This window comes from Heterodontus francisci, chromosome 10 (genome assembly GCF_036365525.1).
Source record: "Heterodontus francisci isolate sHetFra1 chromosome 10, sHetFra1.hap1, whole genome shotgun sequence".
Taxonomy (NCBI): domain Eukaryota; kingdom Metazoa; phylum Chordata; class Chondrichthyes; order Heterodontiformes; family Heterodontidae; genus Heterodontus; species Heterodontus francisci.
Genome location: NC_090380.1, coordinates 76,512,107 through 76,537,720, shown reverse-complemented (window position 1 = coordinate 76,537,720; position 25,614 = coordinate 76,512,107). Strand labels below are relative to the sequence as shown.

Below are 25,614 nucleotides of genomic sequence, written 5' to 3'. Positions count from 1 at the left end.
AGCTTTTTAGAGTGCTGGATTCAACACTATTTGAAGCATGCTGTATGTAAACATGTGCATAAATATAGTTTTAAATCTTGCCTTGGGCAATAGACAATCACTCAATCAGCTAACTACTCTTTTGGAAACAGAGCACAGCATCATCTGAAGTAATTGCTCTTCCTGAGAAGCAGAGGCGCTTCAAAATTATGTTTGCCACGTGCCAATGTTTTAAAAGGCCAGTTGGTTAGCACCTGTTGGGCATCATTTTGTATTTTAAGTTTCAGCAGCAAAAGGCAAAACCACAAATCTAATGGGTTTATTTTACCCTTGAGTTTCTTGTATTTTCAACTATTGTACCCAATCACCATTCTTCCATTCTTGCCTGAAGGTATTTGGATTATGGGTACTGTCAAAGCTATATTGAGTATGGTACTATTGAAGAGCAAGACTGGTCCTTACAATATTTTTTTTTTTTGTTTCTTTCCCAATACCACCTCCAGCTGTTAAGCACTCCATCTATCCCTGTGACTAAAACTCATGGAAAGATAGATTTGACCATAGAATGATTGTAGCACAGACGGAGACCATTTGGCCTGTCATGACCATGTCTCTCTTTCTTTGGTGTTTTATGTTAATCATTGGATAATTAAAGTTACTGGAACTCCGTAACAGCTTGTAATGGTTCCTTGAGTATAGGAGTAATATTTAGGCACTCATGCTTTGAAGCCTTCTACCAGTAATTCAAATTGTGCATTTAATGGAGAGCCTCTGTCTGCCATAGTTACATAAACTGCATCATGCAGTTTTGATTGTTGACTTCATACAATTTCTAAATTTTCTCCTAATAGGTTTTTCTTGTAAAACCAGGCAGAAATGTATATCATAAATCTGTTTGTAATACCTGTAGAAATTGCTTTGAATGCGCAGGGTGAAGAAGTGAGACCTATTCCATTTCAAAAGCTGGAGTATGATTTTTGGATTCGTGATTTACAAAAAAGGAAATTAAAACTGGATGCTTCTTTTGGTAACCGTTCATTGTAAGAAAATTGTTTAAATATTTGGCAATGCACATTTTTGTAGTTCTATATTTAAACTTACTGAAAGTTCTAGATACTGACTTGAAATTCAATATTTTGAATGTTGCAAAAGATATTCAGTTGAAGCAAAGTAAGTTTATTGGAAGAATGAATAGCTAAACAACGTAGAATTATTTTTTGTGTGTGTGTGTGTATATACACACTGGGGAATGGAACATTTTCCATTTCAGATACCCAGTATTAGTGTCAAACTTTCCTAGGTCAGGCACAGGACATAAAGATGCAGCCCCGTTCAGCTTTGACTGCTCCTCTGTAGAAATGTAAAAAAAAATCTGATACCCCCATGTTTCTCCTCCACTGTTGCACTTCCCCCAACCACACAGCCTTTTTAGTGACCACCTGGGATGATGTTTAATCATGTCCACATTAATGGTTGAAAGAGCATTGTTAACAGAAGCATGAAATGACTGCTTTGTTCTTACAGCATCATATTTTTGTTGAACTTGGTATTCTCAGAGGAATTAGAACAAAACAGCTGCAAAACACTGGTTCCTCTGTTTCTGAAACATCATGAAAGTCAAATTTATGAAACCAGTCTATTAACCACATAGTAAAATTCAAGTGACTATCTCTAATGCACTAGATGCAAATCATTATTGAGAAATTGGTCAGGCACTTTTCTGAAATCAGTTTTGGCAGAAATTAATTGAAAACCATATATGAAGTCTACTGGAGATTGATTTGGGCTATAAAATTAGTCTGAATAAGTCCTAGGAAATTAGATCTTGCTAGAATCAGGTAGCTCTATGATTCCCAAGCCACTGTATAAGTAGATCATAATTACAACTGCAAAGAGGCCAAGAACGTTTGAGGTAACTTTAGAATTATCTAAAGGATGATGATTGTTGAGATTTCATTTGGGAGTAACTATCTGCACCTATTTAAGGAAGAGAGCTATCTTCACCTCTGGGGGAAATGAAGTAAATAAATAATTTGGGTGGCGCAGTGGTTAGCACTGCAGCCTCACAGCTCCAGGGACCCGGGTTCGATTCTGGGTACTGCCTGTGTGGAGTTTGCAAGTTCTCCCTGTGTCTGCGTGGGTTTTCTCCGGGTGCTCCGGTTTCCTCCCACAAGCCAAAAGACTTGCAGGTTGATAGGTAAATTGGCCATTATAAATTGTCACTAGTATAGGTAGGTGGTAGGGAAATATAGGGACAGGTGGGGATGTTTGGTAGGAATATGGGATTAGTGTAGGATTAGTATAAATGGGTGGTTGATGGTCGTCACAGACTCGGTGGGCTGAAGGGCCTGTTTCAGTGCTGTATCTCTAATCTAATCTAATCTAAAACTATTTAAAAGTCAGTAATGCAAAATAATGTATGGGAATGGGCTTGAAACAAACCAAATAAAATGAATACATACAATCTCCATAAAATGTGCTAGGAAACTATCCATTCAGCCCTTCCTAAAGATCACCAAGCCTAGGTTTCTCCCCTCTCCTACCTATGAATGCACATCTTTCTATGATTTTTTTTTTTCCCCCCATCTCCCCTTATGCCCTCTTTGATCTCATCTTGTCCATGAGATGCATTTCCTGCTCTCACCCCTATTACCACTAAGCTGCTGACCATTCAAATTCCATTCCTGGTGCTGCTGGTACCTTTATTGTAAACAGTTCCCTCTCCTCTGTCTGCCTCTTTTTTAATTTTGCTATCATCACCCACCCTTGACTCCTCTATCCTAAAGTTTCATCTCCAACCTCCCTTTTTGTCCTTTGTTGCTTCTCAAATACAATGTCATCTTCTGTGCTACAACACTGGCATCTACCCTGCAATGTGGAAAATTGCCCAGATATGTCCTGTACACAAAAATTAGGATAAGTCCAACCCGGCCAATTACCGCCCCATCAGCCTACTCTCAATCAGCAGTAGATGGAAGGCGTCATCAACAGTGGCATCAAGTGCCACTTGCTTAGCAATAACCTGCTCAGTGATGCTCGGTTTGGGTTTCGCCAGGGCCACTCAGCTCCTGACCTCATTACAGCCTTGGTTCAAACATGGACAAAAGAGCTGAACGTGAGAGGTGAGGTGAGGGTGACTGCCCTTGACTTCAAGGCAGCATTTGACTGAGTATGGTATCAAGGAGCCCTAGCAAAACTGGAATCAATGGGAATCGGGGAGAAAACTCTCCACTGGTTAGAGTCATACCTAGCGCAAAGGAAGATGGTTGTGGTTGTTGGAGGTCAATCATCTGAGTTCCAAGACATCACTGCAGGAGTTCCTCAGGGTAGGGTCCTAGGCCCAACCATCTTCAGCTGCTTCATCAATGACCTTCCTTCAATCATAAGGTCAGAAATGGGGATGTTCGATGATGATTGCACAATGTTCAGCACCATGCGTGACTCCTCAGATACTGAGGCAGTCCATGTAGAAGTGCAGCAACAACTGGACAATATCCAGGCTTGGACTGATAAGTGGCAAGTAACATTCGCGCCACACAAGTGCCAGGCAATGATCATCTCCAACAAGAGAGAATCTAACCATCTCCCCTTGACATTCAATGGCATTACGATTGCTGAATCCCCCACTATCAACATCCTTGGGGCTACCATTGACCAGAAACTGAACTGGAGTAGCCATATAAATACCGTGGCTACTAGAGCAGGTCAGAGGCTAGGAATCCTGAGGCGAGCAGCAAATGCATAGAAACACCGCCACCTACAAGTTCCCCTCCAAGTCACACACCATCCTGACTTGGAACTATATTGTCATTCCTTCACTGTCGCTGGGTCAAAATCCTGGAACTATCCCACATGGACTGCAGCGGTTCAAGAAGGCAGCTCACCATCACCTTCTCAAGGGCAATTAGGGATGGGCAATAAATGTTAGCCTGGCCAGCAATGCCCACATCCCATGAATGAATTTTTAAAAACTGTGACCCTGGTGCACTTTTGCCCCTCCTCCTCAACTTGTCTTCAACCTTTGATGCAGTTGACCACACCATTATTGAACACCTACTCCCTTATCTAGCTGACTGAGACTGTTGTCACCTGGTGAACTATCCAGTCATAGCCAAAGAAGCTCCTGCAATGGGTTCTTTTCCTGCCCCCACACTATTGCCTCTGGAGTCCCCCAAGGATCTATGCCTGGCCTCTCCTATTGTTTATTTACATGCTGCCTGTTGTCATCATCATCCAAAGACCACCCTTTTAGTCACCGACCTAATATCTTAATTTTTTTGGCTTGCTGTCAATCCCACTGATGAAATTGCAGAAGAAACTATCTTGAAGATTATGGGAAATTTTGATTTTTCTTAACTTTGTAAGTTCCAATATGCTTTTAAGATGCCAACGTATGAAGACTAAGCTAGCCTAAACAACATGTGCTCATTTTATGTGGCCATGCTACACTGTGCGTGGGGGAAAGGTTTGTTAAAATTGGTAAAATTTGACATGGGAGCAGCCTGAATAAAATTAGTCCCCACAAGTCAGCAGTCTGACCTCCAATAGATGTAAACATATATTTGCCACAAAATGTAGCATGCTGCTAGTCAGATGCACTGACATCAGCAACTAATTTTGCAATAGGCATTTCCAGTCACAAAGGATCAATGCTGCAAGCCTCACAAAACTTACCTCTTGTGTTTCAATGACCCCAAATGGCATAGAGGGAAATGGAATTCCAATTTAATAGGATTTCAATATCCTGCTAATAGAGAATTATTATTAAGTTTTTCTTCTAATGCAAAAGAAATCATGGATTTATTTTCACATTCTACTCTGAGGGGTAGAGCGCTGGGACCAGCTGTGAGAGTAAGCTAACCAAGGTCAGGATCAAGGAGAGCTGAGACCAATCACAGGAGAGCAACTGTGGAAGAATGGAAAGTGTCCAAAGCAGCAACAAGAATGAAAGTGCTACAGGGAAATCTGCTGCTGTTGCAGTGAAGAACACAGTTTACAGAGATACTGAAATATTATGTTATCCCCTCAGAATAACAGCATCCAGGAACATTTAAAAAATTTTCCCTGTCTACTGTAAATATTGGGCTGGATTTTACTGATCCCCTGATGTCTGGTTGGTTGGGGGGGGTGTGCAGAAAATGCCTCCAGGAGAGGGCCGCCAGGCACCCTGACAGTGGGAGGGCCCGGACTAATATTACTGGCGGCAGCAAGGCAACGGGACTGCAATTTGAATATTTAAATAAATTAAAATGATTGCTTTAATTAAGCCTATGTCACCGCCCGATGTCCCGCTGCGATCTTTGGCCTGGCGACTGGCACTCCCGCACCTTCGGAGTCCCGTCCATGGAAATGAGGCGCATCATTGGTGGGATGGGGGAAACAGGGTCAAATTGACATCTTGAGTGTAGGTTGGAAAGGTCGTAGTTGAAAGTTTGTGGCGGGGGGAGGTCAGATGGTAATAGGTAAGTGTTTTGGGGGGGAAAGGGCAAATAATTAATTCAATTGTTATTGGGGGGTGGGACGGTGCAAAAGAGATGTATTTATTTTAATTCAATTTACCTTTAAAAATTTAAATTAGCCAGTAGGGCTGACAGCCCTTTAAAAATAGCGTCAGCGCTTGCACACAGGCAGCTGATGCATTACTGGTGACAGACAGCCCACCCCCTCCACGTGATCAGGGGGTGGGAGCGACCTGCCCCGGGGATGCAAATGAGATGCCGCATGGAAGTTTGCAGTGGGCCGCTGCGGCGAGATTATAAAATCCAGCCCATTAAGTTTGGGCAATAGCAATAGGTCTGTATTTGATTTTCTGATATTCCAGGAGACAGGTTTGTACAGTATCTACAATTAGCACAAAGCAATTTTTGCTTTCCAATAACAACTGTTATCTATATAGTACCTCTAATGTATAAAAAAAATCCCAAAATGCTTCACTGAGGTGTAATTCAAAAAATGGATGCGGAGCGTAAGAGGAGATATTGTGACCAAAAGCTTCATCAAAGTAGAAGATTTTAAGGAGGGTCTTAAAGGAAGTGGAGGTGAAAGAATTTGGAGAGGGAATTCCAGAGTGTGGAGCCTAGACAGTTGAAGGCACATGGGATAATGGTGTGCAAGGTGAGGAGATGCACAAGAGCCCACAGCCAGAGGAACACAGAGTTTGATAAGAGGGGTTGTAGTGAAGAGACTACAGATTTAAAACGAGGATGAGAATTTACAATTTGAGAATTGGAGAACCTGGAACCAATGTTTTTTTGATTCATTCATGGGATGTGGGTTTCACTGGCTAGGCCAGCATTTATCACCCATCCCTAATTGCCCTTGAGAAGGTAGGCCAGTGAGCGCAAGGGTAATATGTGGGATAGGCCCCCAGGTTGAGGAATTTCTGCCAAATGGTGGATTTCTGACAGGGTTTTGGAAAGCTGCCGTTGGCTTCTTCCGGCCTGCCAAAGCTTTCAAACTGGTCCTGTCTGTGACTGAAAGCAAGCTGCTGGGTGTGTTGAGAATTGACTGGCAGTGCAAGCACGCTAGGATCAGCCACCCCTGCAGTTTTCAGGTGGTTCGGCAGTAAGCGGGAATGGTTGCTGCAGAGGGAGAGGCAGAGGTCAAGGGGACAGGAAGGAGCAGGCTAGCACACAGCCAGAGGCGCGGGCAGAGCGGTGCTGAGGGAGTACACAGAGAGAGTTAGGCAGTCCTTTAAACCAGCATCGGCCTGGGGAGCAGAGGGGGGGCACAGAAAGGGAGAGAATTAAGAGGGGGACAGAGAAGCACAGAGAGAGGGTGAGAGAGAGACCGAAACAGAGAGGGGAGAGAGAGCGATCAAGATCACTCCTGACAAATGGACATCTATCCAGAATAGTCTGCATCACTACATCAAATGCGTGGGCAGACATCGACTACTTGTGCAAGCAAAAACAATACCAGGTATTTCACTAAATCAGTGCTCAACATTGTGATGAGAAAGCAACTTAATAAATTAGTCTTCTTATTTAAAGCATGTTCACAAAAATGCACATTTTTTGTTTTGATTACATTTCTAATGCCTTTATCTTTTTGAAATTTGCTCACCGAACCCCTATGTAGGACAAAAATTGTAATGTGGACCCTCACGCGAAAAGGTTGGACACCCCTGCAGTTTCGGGCCTTCAGACCCATAAGACTGGCTTTTTAAAAAATCGGAACTGTCAGTTTGACTGACAGCTGCCGCGAGTAGGTACTGCTGCTTTCGACCTTCGGGGCAGCTTTGTGGTTTTCCGGGAAGCTTTTAAAAAAAGATTGGAACTGACAGTTCTGGTGTTAAAATTTGCTTCATCCTTCATAATTACATGATGTACTAACTATTGAATGCTGCAATGTTGGAATGTTGAGGTCACTTTGGTGATTTTATACAAATGCATTGGTCCACTATCTTGGTAATCAAAAGTAAACAAAGGAAAAACTAATGTTTCTACACATTTGAAGTGGCCTGGAAGCATTTGCATGTATTACAGATCATTAACAGTGTTATAATTACATGATACCTTGTCAAAAAAAAATTCAGACTTTTTTGTCTTCAGCCACTAATTTTCAGACCCTTTTGGTCTTTAACCACTCAACAAACTTCAGCTCATCCACATTATATACAGCAGAGGTTTGGATGAGCTGAAGTTTGCTGGGAGTGACGGATGGAAGTCCAGCCTATACAGCAATGAAATAGTCATGTCTGGATGTGACAAAGGCATGGATAAAGATCTCAGCAGCAGATGGACGGAAGTAGGATCGGACGTGCATGATTTACAGAGGTTGAAGTAGGCAGTCTTTGTAATGGACAACATATGGATCAGAAGCTCAGTGTGGGTTCAAGCAGAATACTGAAGTAGTGAACAGTCTGGTTTAGTCTGAAACTGTGGCCAGGGAGAGGGATGATATTAGTGCTAAGGATATGGAGTGTGGATGGATGCTGAAGACGATAGTTTTGGTATTCCCGAAGTGTCACTGGAAGAAATTGCTGCACATCCAAAACTGAGTGTCAGACATGCAGTCTGACAACACCAAGAAAGTAGAGTGTGAAAACAGTACTGCTGAGAGTGTCATCTGTGTGAAAGTAGAAGCTGTTTCTGTGTCTGTGGATGATGTTCCCAAGGGGTTGCATGTAGATAGGAAGGGAGGCATCCAAAGATAGATTGTTTGGGACTCTGGAAGTAAAACTTTGTGAGATGGAAAGGCGGGAAGGGAAGAGAGCTGTGGCTATCATAGATAGATAAGAGTAGAACAAAGTGAGAGAAATCCCCAGAGGAGAGTTATTGGAGGAGAATGGTGTGGCTAACCATTTCAAAGACTAATGAGATTAAGGATGACAAGGAGGGACAGTGCACAATAGTTAGAATCAACTGTGACTTTAGTTAGGGCGATTTTAGTGCTGTGCCAGGGGCAGAAACCTGAAAAAGAGATTCAGAGATGGAGTTATAGGAAAAATTGCCACGGATTTGGAAAGTAACAATACATTTGTAGAGGAAATGGAGGTTGGAGATGAGGTGGTAATTTGCAAGGACAGAGGGGCCAAGGGTGAATTTTATGAGGAGCAGTAGATAACGGTAGGTTTGAAAGGGAAGGTGACAGTATCTGAGGGGAGGGAACCATTGATCATGTCAACTAGCAAGGAGGTCAAAAAAGAATGTTGAGTGGCCAACTGCTTAGTTAGAATGGAGTCAAGGTAACAGTGAAATAAAGTCAGGAGTTATCTTGGTTATGCAGCAATATTCCCGAGTAGTCTTGGCAGAGGAGAACAAAGTCCAATATTGCTTGCTATGGTTTGGAATAGTCTCTGAACCTGAGGCTAATACTAAAACTGCAATAGGTTAATAGAAGGATGGCTATTTAATAATTAAACTCTCTCTCTCAAGTCTAGTTTCTTTCTCTTTCTCCACTACTTTTCCTTTTTGAATTATTTTTCACACTTAATTTTTCTTAGTTATTTGATGTTTTCACTTTTTATTCTCATTTTCCTTTTCTCTCTCCACTTCTCATTCTGTGACGTTGCTTATTTTTTTTATCAAATGTGTTGCATCAGTTCTGGAGCATGCCTAATGCAATCACTGCTGTATAAAGTTCCCTGCCCTGGTGCTGCAAGTTTCTCTCTCTGGGAGCTACCTTTAGTTCAATCACTTCTGTCCAGTTATAATTTGGACTTTCTGTGCATTTTTTGAACAAAAGAAGTAGCATCAAAATGGCATCACTCAAGGTAAGAACTAAGAATTTATCAATTTTAGACCTGCATATGTTTTATTTATCATAGGAATCAAATTTCATAAACATTATGTGGCGCAGTGGCTAGCACTGCAGCCTCACAGCTCCAGTGACCCAGGTTCAGTTCTGGGTACTGCCTGTGTGGTGTTTGCAAGTTCTCCCTGTGACGGTGTGGGTTTCCTCTGGGCGCTTTGGTTTCCTCCCATATGCCAAAGACTTGCAGGTTGATAGGTAAATTGGCCATTGTAAAAAAAATTGCCCCTAGTGTGGGTAAGTGGTAGGAGAATTATGGGGATGTGAGAGGGAAAATTGGATTAATGTAGGATTAGTATAAATGGATGGTTGATGGTCAGTGTGGACTCGGTGGGCCGAAGGGCCTGTTTCAGTGCTGTATCCATCTATTATCATTTTTCGTTCACTAATGTTGCTATGATCCCTTATATTTATAGACATAATCCTTGGTTTCAAAACCTAATTCAAAATATATTCCATTTTCTATTCTCTCCCAATTAATTTTATGTGCATTTATAACTTACCTTGACTGTTTATTTTGCTGTGAAAGTACTTTCTTTCCAACCAATGTTCACATATTATGGATTTATTTAGTGTAGTAGTGCCCAAGGACCAATCCTCTGCTCATTTCCCCAGGTCTCACGGTCCTGCGCTTTCCTACTCAGTTGCTAATATGAGCCTCCCACTCTTTAACTTCCATGAGAAATGAGCAATATGACTAGGGAAAAAGTACATGGGGTGATTTCCTGTTGCCTTCCTCATGTGTGCTTTAAAGGAAACACAAGTCCTCTTCCCAAAGGATCCTCCGTTATCCCTCGAAGTTCTAGTTCTTCTGCTATCACCACTGAAAATTCGCTAGTTCTGCCATTGGCCATGGCTCGAAACCCTGAGCATGGAACCTTTACCTGGGCCTGAGACGGCTCACAAAAAAGCAGGACAACCACCCCAAGGTCTCAAACGACCCTGCTACCCTACTATTTAGTGTACCCGATGTAAGTTATCATCACTTGTTAGTTTTATTGTTGAAATTCTACTGCTATTGTTTTCTTTTAAATACACAGTTTTCTCCAATATCTCCGTCAGAGAACTTATTGTTTTCAGCAGCTGAAAGTTGGTCATTTTGGGGCAAAATATATTGTGTGTTTTTGATTAAAGTTCAGTAAAACGTTGTCTGTGACTGTACACTGTCCAGCTTTCAGACTTTGATCACAAACATGTATTTCGAAACTTAGCCATCCCATTAGCAACAGCCAATAAGCAGGAGGCTGAGGTATCTGCCTACAGACAGGAGGTCACAGTTATAGTTGGAACCTGTGTCTCCTCATTATTATGGGGTACAATTGTAAGCATGTTAAGTAATATTGCTGCCTCTTTCAAATTTCATGATTTTAAACATATCCTATGTGATTACACAACTGCTTTTGTGATAATTCAGTCTTAATTTCCCTATAAATATTTGGGAGAGGAGGAAAATTCACCAAAAGAATTGAGGAGGTGAATAGATGACTGCAGCATGGCATAAGCACAATCTTCCTATATTCATAAATAACTGGGAATCGTTCCAGAAAAAAATACAGGCACAGGAGAGGTGTGCTGTACCTAATGATGTAATTAACCAAAAGACTTGTAAGGAACATCAAGGCAGCAGTAGCAAATCATTTAAACTAGACACATGGGGGAGTGGGGTGTAAAGGCAGGGAGGAAACAGATCCCAGATTAAATAGATTATAGGACAGAAGGTAGTTATCTACTCACATGAACTGAATACCAGGAATAGGTAGATGCTGTGGGTTGTGGGAAGAGGGAGAACTATAAGAGGTATATAAATGAATGCTAGAAGCATTAGAAATGCTGGAACTGGTGGCTGTTGTAGAAATATCAAAAAAATGATTAATGAGGATAGAAATGATTATAACATTCAAGAGCGTAGCGTGTTAGAGAAACCAAAGCGGATTAAAAAAAATTAGCCCCGTATGTCAGGACACCTGGGAGTTAAAAATAATTTGGTCCTGTGGGAAGTAGAAAGCTATAGAATGAATTACTCTGGTTAGTCATCAGTACGGTAGCAGAGTGTTATGTTACTAGACTGATAATCCTGAGGCTTGGACTAATAATTAAGACAACACACTTTCAAATACCACCAAGGCAGTTTCAGAATTTGAATTCAGTTTTTTTTTAAATCTGGAATTAAAAAACTTGTATCAGTAAAAATGACCATGAAGTTGTCAGATTGTCATAAAAACCCAATTGGTTCCTAATGTCCTTACCCAGTCTGGACTACAATCCCACACCAACATGGTTGACTCTTAACTGCCCTCTGAAGTGGACCAGTAAACCACTCAGTTGTAACAAATCACCACAAAGAAACAGTGCAGTGATTCTAGAAGAAGGCCACCACTACCTTCTCAGGGCAACTAAGGATGGATAATAAATGATGCCCACATCCAAGAATAAATAAAATAAGATGCCAAATGATACAAGCTAAAACTAGGGATAACCTAAAGACCACAGGGTCAGCATAAGAAGGCGAACAGCTGCTCTATGAAGGAATCAAAAGGCTATATAAGAACAGAAAAGATATTTTAATGGGAGACTTCAGTTATCTTTAAATAAATTGAAAAAAATCAAGTGATGCAAAGGTAGATGTAGTGCACAACTGCTTCTTGACTGAATGCAGCAAGGAAGCCACGAGATCTGGTATCTGTTAATGACCCTGTAAATGTAGAATAAATAGTACTCACAACATCCCTGAGGAAACAGTGAACTGAACATATAACTTTAAAAAGGCTAAATAAAAACAGAAAATGCTGGAAATACTCAGCAGGTCTGGCAGCTTCTAAATCATAAATTATTGAATGGTATAGCACAGAAGGAGGCCAATCGGCCCATCGAATATGTGCCAGTTCTTTCAAAGACGATGCAGTTAGCCTCACTCCCACTCTCTTTCCCCATATCCCTGCAACATTTTCTCCAAGTATTTATTCAATTCCCTTTTGAATCTGTATCCACCACCCTATCAGGTAGTGCATTCCAAATCCTAACCATTTATTGCATAAAAAAGCTTTTCCTCATGTGGCCTCCGATTCTTGTGCCAATCACCTTAAATCTATGCCCTTTAGTTATCAACCTTACAGCCATTGAAAGCAGTTTCTCTACTAACTCTATCTAAACATGATTTTAAATACCTCTATCAAATCTCCCCTTATCATTCTCTGCTCTTAACAGAATACCAGCTTCTCCAGTCTATCATTGTAGCTGTAATCCTTTATTCCTGGAACCATTCTAACATATCTCTTTTGTACCGTCTCCAGAGCCATCATTATTTTCCTGAAGTGCTCAGAATTGGATCCAATACTCCAGCTAAATCGCTAAACCTATTTTAAATATGCTGGCTTTTTTGGACATAAGGCACCTCAGTCTGTTAGCTTACCTCACTTAACAGTACTTTTAACTTTCACTCACAAGGTCCTGGGTTTGAGTCCAACACCAGGATTTCAGTACATGATCCAGACGTGCAACTGCATGGCAAACTGGATCATTGGAGAAATTATCCCAGCATGCCAGGCGGAAAGAAATGAAACCCACCCACAGCGGTTAGAATATGGACTTGCTGCCAGAAGGAGTAGCTCAGGTGATAGCATAGATGCATTTAAGGGGAAGCTAGATAAACACTAAGGGGGGAGGGGGAGGTGGCGGTCACTGCTGAGGCAACACTCCAGGGGCTCTGGATTGCCCCCAAAGAAGGGAATGCCCTGACCCTGGATCTTCCCATGGAGGTGGGCCCCTCTGCCTTCAATTAAATTGAGGTAGCGGCAGGAAGAGGCCCTTAAGTCATCATCTTCTGGAGGTAATTTCTGCTATTTCCCTCATTCTTCCATTTAGCTCACTGCCGACCATTTCCACATTTTTAATCTTTGTGTTCAGCAACCTTTGATCACACGTTTCAGTGTTTTATTGCTACTGACATTTTTGTTGTTTTAAGAATCACAACGTTGTCTCAAAATGTTACTTTGCAAGAAAACAAAATTCAACACGGGGACCAAGCTGAACAAAAGGCCATCTTTTATCTATCAGTCGGTTTTAGTTCTTATTTTCCCAAAGTTCAGCTCTTATTATTTATAGATATATATATTTTTTAATCCTGCTTTCAAGCTTGTTCTTTTATATAGGCCTCCACTGATGAATCACTGGTTAAATGCACTAACCCAATGTGAGACAAACATAGAATGTCCTGGTTGGATCCCTGGGCTGTGCTCAGTTAGCCATCCTAAGTTAAACAGTAATAATAGTGCCTCCAACGTCTGTTGGAAGTGTAAAATAAAGTCAGCCAGGATTCCCACGCCTGATTGCCATCCAGTGACCCCGTGCTGTAAAGCACATTTGTGCGGACATCATGTGAAGTTGGATCATTTTGGCACTGGTGCAACTGAATACAGCACTGCTTCTCCTGCAGCACGGGAGGTGTTGGTCTCATTTAGTACAACCTACTTATGCAAAGCTGGATTTTCAGTAACTACATCAAAGAGAACAAAATGCTGAGCCAGGGTGAACATTGACTATATGTGCGTGTGCTTGTCAAAGATACCTCCATGACTTGACAGAATTGTTGCTCAACACCAGGAACAAGTTTCACATTAAGTAAAACAAAAATAATAATATATGTGTTTATATGGCCCAGACCAATGCCCTGGGACATACCATGGCAGCTGGTGGAATTTAAATTCAATTAATTATTAAGTTCAATTAATTAATTTTTAAAAATCTGGAATTGATAGCTAATCTCAGTAATGGTGCCATGAAACTATCATCGATTGTTGTAAAAACCCATCTAGTTCACTAATGTCCTTTAGGGAAGGAAATCTTTACCTGGTCTGGCCTGCATGTGACTCCAGACCCACAGCAATGTGGTTGACTCTTAACTGCCCTCTGAAATGGCCGAGCAAACCATTCAGTTGTCAATGGAAATTAGGGATGGGCAACAAATGCTGGCCTTGCCAGAGATGCCCATATCCTGTGAAAGAATTTTTAAAAATTATATAACTAATTTTTATACAGAAAAATAGACTTGCGCTACAATGGATGTGTGGAATTTTTATAGCACGGGAGGAGGGGGCTCAGAGAGCAGGAGGTCTTATGGACAAGAAGAGCTCAGAGAGTGTATCAAGGGAGATAAGAGAAATAGAATGATGCGAATTCAGAGCAAGGGCATGGGGAATCTTTAGAGCAAATTTGGCCCAGTGGGCTTGGGTAAGGGAGGAAGTAGCAGAGGCAGCTGATTAATGGCCTTAATCTTAGTGGCAAAGAGGGTCCATGAGCTCTTCACAGATGTTGTTGGAGGTGAGGGCGGAGGGGACAGGGAAGAGGGGTTTAAGAAGACAGTTTGCAATACAGAAAAGAAGCCAAGGGTTACTTTTGCATTCCAGGGTGATCCTGGAATAGTGAACAGTTTTATCAAACGAAAGCAGTGGACCCAATAATATAAAAGCAAAATGCTGCAGATGCTGGAAATCTGAAATAAAAACAAGAAATGCTGGAAATACTCAGCAGGTCTCGGATCCCATAGTTCTTTATGTGGTCCAATCAGATCTGGTGGTGAATGGCTAAATCAGTTGTCCGCCATATCCTTTCAAATCTGCATCCCTTAGACTTAAGGAAGCAGAGATGAGAGCTGTACCAGGAGGAACAGCCACAGTGAGAGAGAATAATCATTTTCGTGGGGACTAGGGCATCAAGGGTGGAGATGAGAGTGCAGTTAAGCAAATCAGTAGCTGCAGAAATAATGTGGTAAGCGGAGGGCCAAAGGCTAGACAGTGGGGATTTTGAAAGGGCAGTTGTAAGTGAATTGCGGGATAGTTTTTTCCAGAGGAGGACACAGAAGGAAGTTGGGTTGGTGAATGGGGAGGTAGGTGGAGAATGGCACAAGGAAGTGATCAGAGATGACATTATCTGTAATTGATATGATGGAAGTAGCAAGACCACATGAGTTGGCAAGGTCAAGGGGGTGGTCGTAAATATAGTTAGAGAAGTTTAAATGGAGGGAGAGATTAAGGGAGGACAAAAGAGCAGTGAGTTCAGGAAAGAGTGCATGATAAGCTGAAATGGAGATTGAGATCACTGGGATGAGAAGTCACTCGGTGCAGTGGCTGAAGGAGGAAAGCAGTGAAGATATCTTGCTGAGAAAATTTTTATGGTAGTTGGGTGGGCAGTAGAGAACAAGGATTTTAAATGAGAGGTGAGGGGGTGGAACAAGGTGAGATGTTCAAAGGAGGAGAAAGTGTCAGAGTAGTAGGGAGACAGACTAAGCTGTGATTTGGTGAAAAGAGCCACCCCGCACCACAACAGTCTGGACAGGGAAAGTAGTGGAAGGACTAGCCAAGGGGGGAGACTTCATTTGGGGGAAGGTGTCATCATCCCTCAGCCAAGTTTCCGTCAAGGCCATGATGTTGATGCTATCACCCACAATGAGGTCATGGATGGCAAGGGCCTTGTACAGAAGTGAACAGGCATTCTGGAAGGAGATGCATAGAGGGGTGGCAAGATCTGATCCACTGAGTGCACAGGGTCAGCAGTGGGGGCGGTGGTGGAATGGTAAATTGGATGAAAAGGAGATTGGCAAGATTAGCACTGGGCAGGAAGTTTGGTGAAAGTGTAGTATGGGACAGTTGGGCTTGCTGCTGCTGATGAGGCAGCATTGAGTGCCTTGATGGGCCCTTTGGAGGATGCCAAGAGAGGCACTGAGTGAAGCTGTAGGCTTATCTAAGGGGAAGTCAAGCCTGGCATGCCAGTAGGAAAGCAGGAAGGACGAGGAGTACTGATGGGTTGGGGAGGGATTTGGGAGGGAAGAGTACCTGAGCAGGGATAAATGAATTGGAGGCATGATGTTTGGAGAGAGGGATCTAGGAGGGATAGAAAGAAAATAAGTAAAACAAGAGCGTAAGCGAGAAACTTGGCATTTCTAAGTGCAGCTGCTTTATTGATACGGAGGTCATCAGCGATACCAACAGGATTACATGAGGTAATTAACACCAGAAGAGTAGATCGCTTCTCAATAGAATCAATAGAACTGAAGAAGTTTCTAAGAAAATTGAGGATATTCAAGATTGTGTTTTTGAACTAAAATTCACTTTTCAGTTTTCAATCCCTGTCTTTATCTTAGTTTAGTTCTAGTTCTATTGCTAGTTCTAATAACAGTCTTGATAGTACTCTTATGTCGTTCCTAGTTATTCATGAGAATGAGAAAAGACCTTCAAGCAGCCCAACTCTGATACACAGAATTACCTAACATAGAGTCTACAGCACAGAAACAGGTCTTCAGCCCAACTGGTCCAAGCTGGTATTCATGCTCCACATGAGCCTCCTCCTACCTGACTTCACCTAACACCATCAGCATAACCTATTCTTTTCACCCTTATGTGTTTATTGAGTTTCGCCTTCAATGCATTTATGCTACTCCACATTCTAAACATTCTCTGGGGAAGAAGTTTCTTCTGAATGCCTTATTGGATTTATTAGTGACTATCATATTTATGGCTTCTAGTTTTGGATTCCCCCACAAGTGAAAACAGCTTCTCTACATCTACCCTATAAAACCCTGTCCATAATTTTAAAGACCTCTGTTAGATTACTCCTGAATCTTTTTTTTAGAGAATAGATTTCCAGCCTGTTCAAACTTTCTTAATTGTTATAACCTCTCAATTCTGGTATAATCATTGTACATTTTTTTAACGGATAGAAAAGATGAGATACATATGTTGAGACAAGCCTGATGAAACTGACCTTACTCAAGTAGGACAATAAGTAGAACCTGTTGAAAAATAAATTTTAAATTACTATAATAGTAAGCCTGTTGAGGAAGTTCTGGAAATGACTGGAGAAAAGAGGAAATTAGTGTATAACATCAAAGAGAGAAAGATATATTTCAGTCACATCATTAGAGCAGAAGGGAGACAGAGACAATTATTGGAAGGAAAGATCGACAGAAGCAGAGGAGAAAATGGATGACATGTAATGGGCTGGATGCAGTTGTGGAATGTGTAAGAGCAGCACAGGACAGACAGATGGAGATCCATGGCAATCAACCTTCTGGGAAGATGATGCCAACGAATGAATGAAGTAAGCTGGTATTTATGGATACATAAACACATCTCGTATATATATTTTTGTTGGAATATTTAAGGCATTATTCTGAAATTTAAAAAAAATATTTGAAGTTATTGAGCTGTTGAATCAGATGTTTGTATAGACACCATTCCAAGAAGAAAACCAAGACATCTTTTACTCTGTCGCAGTATTATTTGGTGCAAATCAGCCATTTTCTTGTTTTACAAGAATACCAAAATGACACATTACTGACTGTTTACTGTCTATCCTTTTCCAGTACATGTCAGGATTTGGCAATGAATTTTCTTCAGAAGATCCATGCTGTCCTGGGTCCTTACCAAAGGGTCAGGTACTGTACAATTCTCCCACCTGTTTGTCGCCTGCAGTAAGCTTAGAGTCATAGAGTCATAGAGTTTTACAGCACAGAAACAGGCCCTTCGGCCTGACATGCCTGCACCGACCATCAAGCACCCGTCCTAACTAATCCCATTTCCCCGGACTTGGCCCGTAGCCTTGTATGTTATGGCGTTTCAAGTGCTCATCTAGATATTTCTTGAATGTCATGAGTATTCCTGCCTCTACCACCCCTTCAGGCAGTGCGTTCAAGATTCCAACCACCCTCTCGATGAAACAATTCCTCAACTCCCCTCTAAACCTCCTGCCCCTTACCTTAAATCTATGCCCACTAGTTATTGACCTCTCCACTAAAGGGAAAAGTTTCTTCCAAGCTATCCTATCAATGCCCTTTATAATTTTGTATACCTCAATCAGGTCCTCCCTCAGTCTTCTCCACTCCAAGGAAAACAACCCCAGCCTATCTAGTCTGTCTTCATAACTGAAATGCTCCATCCCAGGCAACATCCTGGTGAATCTCCTCTGCATCCTCTCCATTGTAATCACATCCTTCCTGTAGTGTGGTGACCAGAACTGTACACAGTACTCCAACTGTGGCCCAACCAGCGTTTTATACAGCTCCACCATAACCTCCCTGATTTTATATTCTATGCCTCGGCTAATAAGGGCAAGTATCGCATATGCCTTCCTAACCACCTTATCTACCTGTGCTGCTGCCTTCAGTGATCTATGGACAAGCACCCCAAGGTCCCTCTGACCCTCTGTACTCCCTAGAGTCCTACCATCCATTGTATATTCCATTGCCTTGTTAGACCTCCCAAAATGCATCACCTCACACTTATCAGGATTAAATTCCATTTGCCACTGCTCTGCCCATCTATATCGTCCTGTAATCTAAGGCTTTCCTCCTCGCTATTTACGATACCACCAATTTTCGTGTCATCTGCGACCTTACTGATCATACCTCCTATATTCATGTCTAAATCATTAATGTACACTACAAACAGTAAGGGTCCCAGCACCGATCTCTGTGGTACGCCACTGGTCACAGGCTTCCACTCGCAAAAACAACCCTCGACCATCACCCTCTGCCTCCTTCCACTAAGCCAATTTTGAATCCAATTTGCCAAATTACCCTGGTTTCCATGGGCCTTTACTTTCTTAACCAATCTCCCATGCGGGACCTTATCAAAAGCCTTACTGAAGTCCATGTAGACTACATCAACTACTTTACCCTCATCTACACATCTATTCACCTCCTCGAAAAATTCAGTCAAATTTGTTAGACACGATCTCCCCTTGACAAAGCCATGCTGACTATCCCTGATTAATCCCTGCCTTTCCAAGTGGAGATTAATCCTGTCTCTCAGAATTTTTCCAATAATTTCCCTACCACTGATGTTAGACTCACCAGCCTGTAATTACCTGGTTTATCCCTGCTACCCTTCTTAAATAATGGTACCACATTTGCTGTCCTCCAATCCTCTGGTACCTGTCCTGTGGCCAGAGAGGATCTGAAAATTTGTGTCAGAGCCCCTGCAATCTCCTCCCTTGCCTCACATAGCAGCCTGGGATACATCTCATCTGGGTCTGGGGATTTATCCGCCTTCAAGTCCGCTAATACAGCGAATACTTCCTCCTTTTCAATGCTAATTTGATCAAGTATATCACAATCCCCTTCCCTGATCCCTACACCTACATCGTCCCTCTCCATAGTGAACACAAATGAAAAATAATCGTTCAAAACCTCACCTATGTCCTCCGGCTCCACACACAGATTGCCTCTTTGATCCCTAATGGGCCCCACTTTTTCCCTGGTTATCCTCTTGCCCCTAACATACTTATAAAACACCTTGGGATTTTCCTTTATCTTTTCTACCAGTAATTTTTCATGCCCTCTCTTCGCTCTCCTAATTAGTTTTTTAAGTACTCCCCTACACTTTCTATATTCCTCTAGGGCGTTCGCTGTTTTCAGCACTCTGAATCTGTCATACGCCTCCTTTTTTTTCCTTATCCAATCCTCTATATCCCTTGACATCCAGGGTCCTTTGAGTTGTTAGTCCTACTTCACTTTTACAAGAACATGCTGCACCTGAACCCTCATAATTTCCCTTCTAAATGACTCCCACTGGTCTGATGTAGACTTTCCTATAAGAAGCTGTTCCCAGTTCACTTTGGCCAGATCCTGTTTTATCATATTGAAATCTGTCTTCCCCCAATTCAGTACTCTTATTTCCGGACCCTCTAAGTCCTTTTCCGTAACAATCTTAAATCTTACAGCGTTATGGTCACTATCCCCAAAATGCTCCCCCACTGCCACTTCTACCACTTGTCTGGCTTCATTCCCGAGGATTAAGTCTAGTACCGCTCCTCCTCTTGTAGGACTCTCTACGTGCTGGTTCAAAAAGCTCTCCTGAATGCACTTGAAGAATTCCGCCCCTTTTAAGCTTTTTGCACTAATACTATCCCCTCTAATATAGGAGAAGTTGAAATCCCCTACTATTATTACCCTATTATTTTTGCACCTTTCTGAGATTTGCTTACATATCTGCTCCTCTATCTCTCCCTGACTGTTTGAAGGCCTGTAGTACACTCCCAGCCAAGTGATAGCCCCCTTTTTGTTTTTAAATTCTATCCATATGGACTCATTAGAGGAACCTTCTAAGATATCATCCCTCCCTACTGAAGTAATTGACTCTTTAATCAACAGTGCAATGCCACCTCCTCTTTTACCCCCCTCCCCTATCACGTCTGAAGATTCTATACCCTGGGATATTAAGCTGCCAGTCCTGCCTTTCCCTCAACCATGTCTCAGTAATAGCAATAATATCATTCCCATGTGTTAATCAATGCCCTCAATTCATCTGCCTTACTAATCAGACTCCTTGCATTAAAATCCAGCCTTGCATTATTTGCCTGAGCCTTAGCAGATCTACATTTATTCTGTCCTCTGGACTGACTTAGCTTCACATTTATATTTGATTGTACATCACCCCCTACTGTGCTTCCGCTCTGTATCCCATCCCCCTGCCAAATTAGTTTAAACCCCCCCCCCCCCCCCCCAACCCCACAACATCAGTAGCAAACCTCCCAGCAAGGATGCTGGTCCCGTTCTGGTTCAGGTACAACCTGTCCATCTTATACAGATCCCATCTTCACCAGAAACAGGCCCAGTGATCCAAGAATCTAAAGCCCTCCCTCCTGCACCATCTCCCCAACCATGCATTCATCTGCTCTAACCTCCTATTCATATACTCACTAGCCCGTGGCACTGGAAGAAACCCAGAGATTACAACCTTTGAGGTCCTACTTTTTAATCTACTGCCTAGCTCCCTAAATTCTTTTTGCAGGACCTATGTCATTGGTACCAACGTGGACCACGACCTTCGGCTGTGCACCCTCACCCTCCAGAATACTTTGTAGCCGCTCAGTGATATCCAAGACCCTTACACCAGGAAGGCAACATACCATCCTGGAATCATGTCTGCGACCACAGAAACGCCATCTGTTCCTCTAACCATAGAATCCCCTACCACTATTGCCCTTTTGTCCCTTTTTCTCCATCCCAGCACAGCTGAGTCAGCCATGACATTCCGGTCATGACACTCGATGCATTCACCAGAGGAACCCTCTCCCCCATTGGTACTCAGAACTGAATACCAGTTAGAAAGTGGGTTATCCTCTGGGGACTCCTGCACTACCTGCCCTGACTTCTTCGCCCACCCGGCATCCACCAAGTCACCCCCCGACTGTGCTCGCCTAGGCACCGGCTTGACTACCTCCTGAAACATGCCATCCACGTAGTCCTCCACCTCACGGATGCGCCATAGTGACTTCAGCCGCGGCTCGAGCTCCAAAACCCGAAGCTCAAGCTTCTGCAACCGGAGACACTTTCTGCAGACATGTTCACCAAGGTCCCATGGCACTTCCATGACTTCCCACATTGCACAGGAGGTACATTCCGTTTGGCCAAGATGCCCCGCCATTACTTACTGTTACAATGAGAAAAAAAACTTGTTAGTGTAATAATTTACCAGCTATTTACAATCAACTTTTATCCCCTGTACCTTTGAGGCTGAGAAAGAAAAAGAGCAAAGAGCACCTACCACCGCCCCCAGCCAACAAAAATACCCACACTTAACTTACAGCCTCACTCCATGCAAACATGCAAACTAGTATTTTTCATTTGGTTCTGATGGTTACCTGCTGAAATCTACACAGCCAGTTTGATGACTCAAGCCCTACCTGTAGGCTTGATCATTAAAAATGAACACTGAGACATCAATCTTTATGTCAGTGCAAGAAATTATCTCCACGGTGCTACAAGTATGCATGCATGAAACGTGTCTTTTCGCTTTAAGATGCTCACTGATCTGTTGTGTATTTCAAACATTTTCTGCTTTTATTTTAGGGGCTGATTTTTTGGGTCCCCCAAGGGGTGTGAAAGGAGGCTGGAAGGGGTCAAAAATATCGGAGCTGGCTAGCATGCCAGTTTCCCAACGCTGTTCCCAGCGCCAGCCATTTTCATCAGGACTGGGGAAAGGCAGCCCTGTAAACATGGAAACATAGAAAATAGGAGCAGGAGTATACCATTTGGCCCTTCGAGCCTGCTCTGCCATTCATTATGATCACGGCTGATCATCCAACTCAGTAACCGCTTTCGCCCCATACCCTTTGATCCCTTTAGACCCAAGAGCTATATCTAACTCCTTTTTGAAAACATTCAATGTTTTGGACTCAACTGCTTTCTGTGGTAGCGAATTCCACAGGCTCACTACTCTCTGGGTGAAGAAATTTCTCCTCATCTCAGTCCTGAGAGGTTTACCCCGTATCCTTAGACTATGACCCCCAACATCGGGAACATCCTTCCTGCATCTACCCTGTCAAGTCCTGTTCGAATTTTATAGGTTTCTATGAGATTCCCCCCCTCACTCTTCTGAACTCCAGCGAATATAATCCTAACCGACTCAATCTGTCCTCATATGACAGTCCTGCCATCCCAGGAATTAGTCTGGTAAACCTTCGCTGCACTCCCTCTATAGCAAGAACATCTTTCCTCATATAACTTTCCTCATATAACTAAAACTCACACAATATTCCAGGTGTGGCCTCACCAAGGCCCTGTATAATTGCAGCAAGACATCCCTGCTTCTGTACTGGAACCCTCTCGCTATGAAGGCCAACATACTATTTGCCTTTTTTACCGCCTGTTGCACCTGCATGCTTACCTTCAGCGACTGGTGTACGAGAACACCCAGGTCTCGCTGCATATTCCCCTCTCTCAGTTTGTAGCCATTCAGATAATAATCTGTCTTCCTGTTTTTGCTACCAAAGTGGATAACCTCACATTTATCCACATTATACTGCATCTGCCATGTATTTGCCCACTCACTCAACTTGTCCAAATCACCCTGAAGCCTCTCTGCATCCTCCTCACAACTCACCCTCCCACCCAGTTTTGTGTCATCTGCAAATTTGGAGATATTACATTTAGTTCCTTCATCTAAATCATTAATGTATATTGTGAATAGCTGGGGTCCTAGCACTGATCCCTGCGGTACCCCACTAGTCACTGCCTGCCATTCGGAAAAAGACCCATTTATCCCTACTCTTTGTTCCCTGTCCGCCAACCAATTTTCTATCCATCGCAATACACTACCCCCAATCCCATGCGCTTTAATTTTACACGCTAATCTTTTATGTGGGACTTTGTCGAAGGCCTTCTGAAAGTCCAAATAAACCACATCCACTGGCTCCCCCTCATCAACTCTACTAGTTACATCCTCGAAGAATTCTAGTAGATTTGTCAAGCATGATTTCACTTTTGTAAACTCATTCTGACTCTGTCTGATTCTACCACCGTTCTCCAAGTGCTCTGCTATAAAATCTTTGATAATGGACTATAGAATGTTCCCCACTACCGACGCCAGGCTGACTGGTCTTTAATTCCCTGCTTTCTCTCTACCTCCCTTTTTGATCCTGCCCACTCCATGATTAAGGCCAATTAAGCTGGTTGAGCTTGTTGTGATTTTCATTGGGTGGACGGGCTGCACACACTGTCTGGGGCAGATCAGCTGAATGAATGCAGACACACATTGGGTAGCCAGTCATGACCACCCCAGTGAATTAGTTGGGCCCCATAAAAGGTGAATGGTGCAGAGGGGGACTCGCCCATTTGGAGATAAGTGACATTGAGTCAGTACTGGTGGTCAATTGAATAAGCAGTAAGAGCTCCAGCGCAAGGAGAGAGCCAACTGCGTAACAGCCCTGTCACCCAATTTTATCTGCAGCACCTGTGGAAAAGTCTGCCACTCTAGAATTGGCCTTTATAGCCACTCCAGGCGCTGCTTCACAAACCACTGACCACCTCCAGGCGCTTACCCATTGTCTCGAGACAAGGAGGCCAAAGAAAGAAAGAAAGAGCTCCAGCAGTGCAGGAGGTCATCATCCTCCTGACATCGTGGGGGCATAAGAGCAGGGACAAGGCTTCCAAGCACAATTGGAGGCCCACCTGAGCACAAGGAAGGCTGCAGCTGTCAATGGGGGTATGACTTACTGATTTTGGGCCCAGTGGCAATGAGGAGCATATCTTGTCACTGCATAACCTAGCCTTTTGAATCATGTGTTAGCCAAACCAGAAGTGGGGCAGTAATGCAAAAGTAAAATACTGCGAATGCTGGAAATCTGAAAAAAAACAGAAAATGCTGGCAATACTCAGCCCTGCAGTCCTGCCACATCCAGTCGTGAATGGTGGTGGACAATTAAACAACTAACTGGAGGTGGTGGCTCCACAAATATCCCCACCCTCAATGATGGGGGAGCCCAGCAAATCGATGCAAAATTAAGGCTGAAGCATTTGCAACAATCTTCAGCCAGAAGTGCCGGGTTGATGATCCATCTCGACCTCGTCCTGATGTCCCCAGCGTCACAGATGCCAGTCTTCAGCCAATCCGATTCAATCCACGTGATATCAAGAAATGACTGAAGGCACTGGATACTGCAAAGGCTTTGGGCCCTGACAACATTCCGGCAATAGTACTGAAGACCTGTGCTCCAGAACTGGCCGGGCCCCTAGCCAAGCTGTTACAGTACAGTTACAACACTGGCATCTACCTGGCAATGTGGAAAATTGCCCAGGTATGACCTGTACACAAAAAGCAGGACAAGTCCAACTCGACCATTACCGCCCATCAGTCTACTCTCAATCATCAGCAAAGTGATGCAAGGTGTCGTCGACATTGCTATCTAGCGGCGCTTGCTTAGCAATAACCTACTCACTGACGCTCAGTTTGGGTTTCGCCAGGGCCACTCAGTTCCTGACCTCATTACAGCCTTTGTTCAAACATGGGCAAAAGAGCTGAACTCAAGGGGTGAGGTGAAAGTGACTGTCCTTGACATCAAGGCAGCACTTGACCGAAAATGGCATCAAGGAGCCCTAGCAAAACTGGAGTCAGTGGGAATCAGGGGGAAAACTCTCCACTGGTTGGAGTCATACCTAGCACAAAGGAGAATGGTTGTGGTTGTTGGAGGTCAATCATCTCAGCTCCAGGACATCACTGCAGGAGTTCCTCAGGGTAGTGTCCTAGGCCCAACCATCTTCAGCTGTTTCATCAATGACCTGCCTTGAACCATAAGGTCAGAAGTGGGGATGTTCGCTGATGATTGCACAATGTTCAGTACCATTCGCGACTCCTCAGATACTGAAGCATTTTGTGTCCAAATGCAGCAAGACCTGGACAGTATTCAGGCTTGGACTGATAAGTGGCAAGTAACATTCACGCCACACAAATGCCAGGCAATGACCATCTCCAACAAGAGAGAATCTGACCATCTCCCCTTGACGTTCAATGGCATTACCATCGTTGAATCTCCCACTATCAACATCCTGGGGGTTATCATTGACCAGAAACTGAACTGGAGTAGCCATATAAATACTGTGTCTACAAG

The 25,614-nt window shown here is 43.1% G+C and overlaps 1 protein-coding gene across 2 annotated transcripts in view; it reads left to right on the top strand.

The window, feature by feature from the left end:
• The first annotated feature begins 8,987 nt into the window (after positions 1-8,987).
• The window catches only part of hgd (homogentisate 1,2-dioxygenase), a 70,001-nt gene continuing 53,374 nt past the window's right edge, over positions 8,988-25,614 (top strand). Inside the window, exons 1-2 of one of the 2 annotated variants that reach the window (XM_068040824.1) lie at positions 8,988-9,196; positions 17,591-17,662. In XM_068040824.1, the coding sequence (XP_067896925.1) occupies positions 9,182-9,196; positions 17,591-17,662 (87 nt within the window). In that variant the 5' untranslated portion in view covers positions 8,988-9,181. The remainder of the gene's footprint in view (positions 9,197-17,590; positions 17,663-25,614) is intronic. The other variant, XM_068040825.1, reaches the window with a different exon arrangement.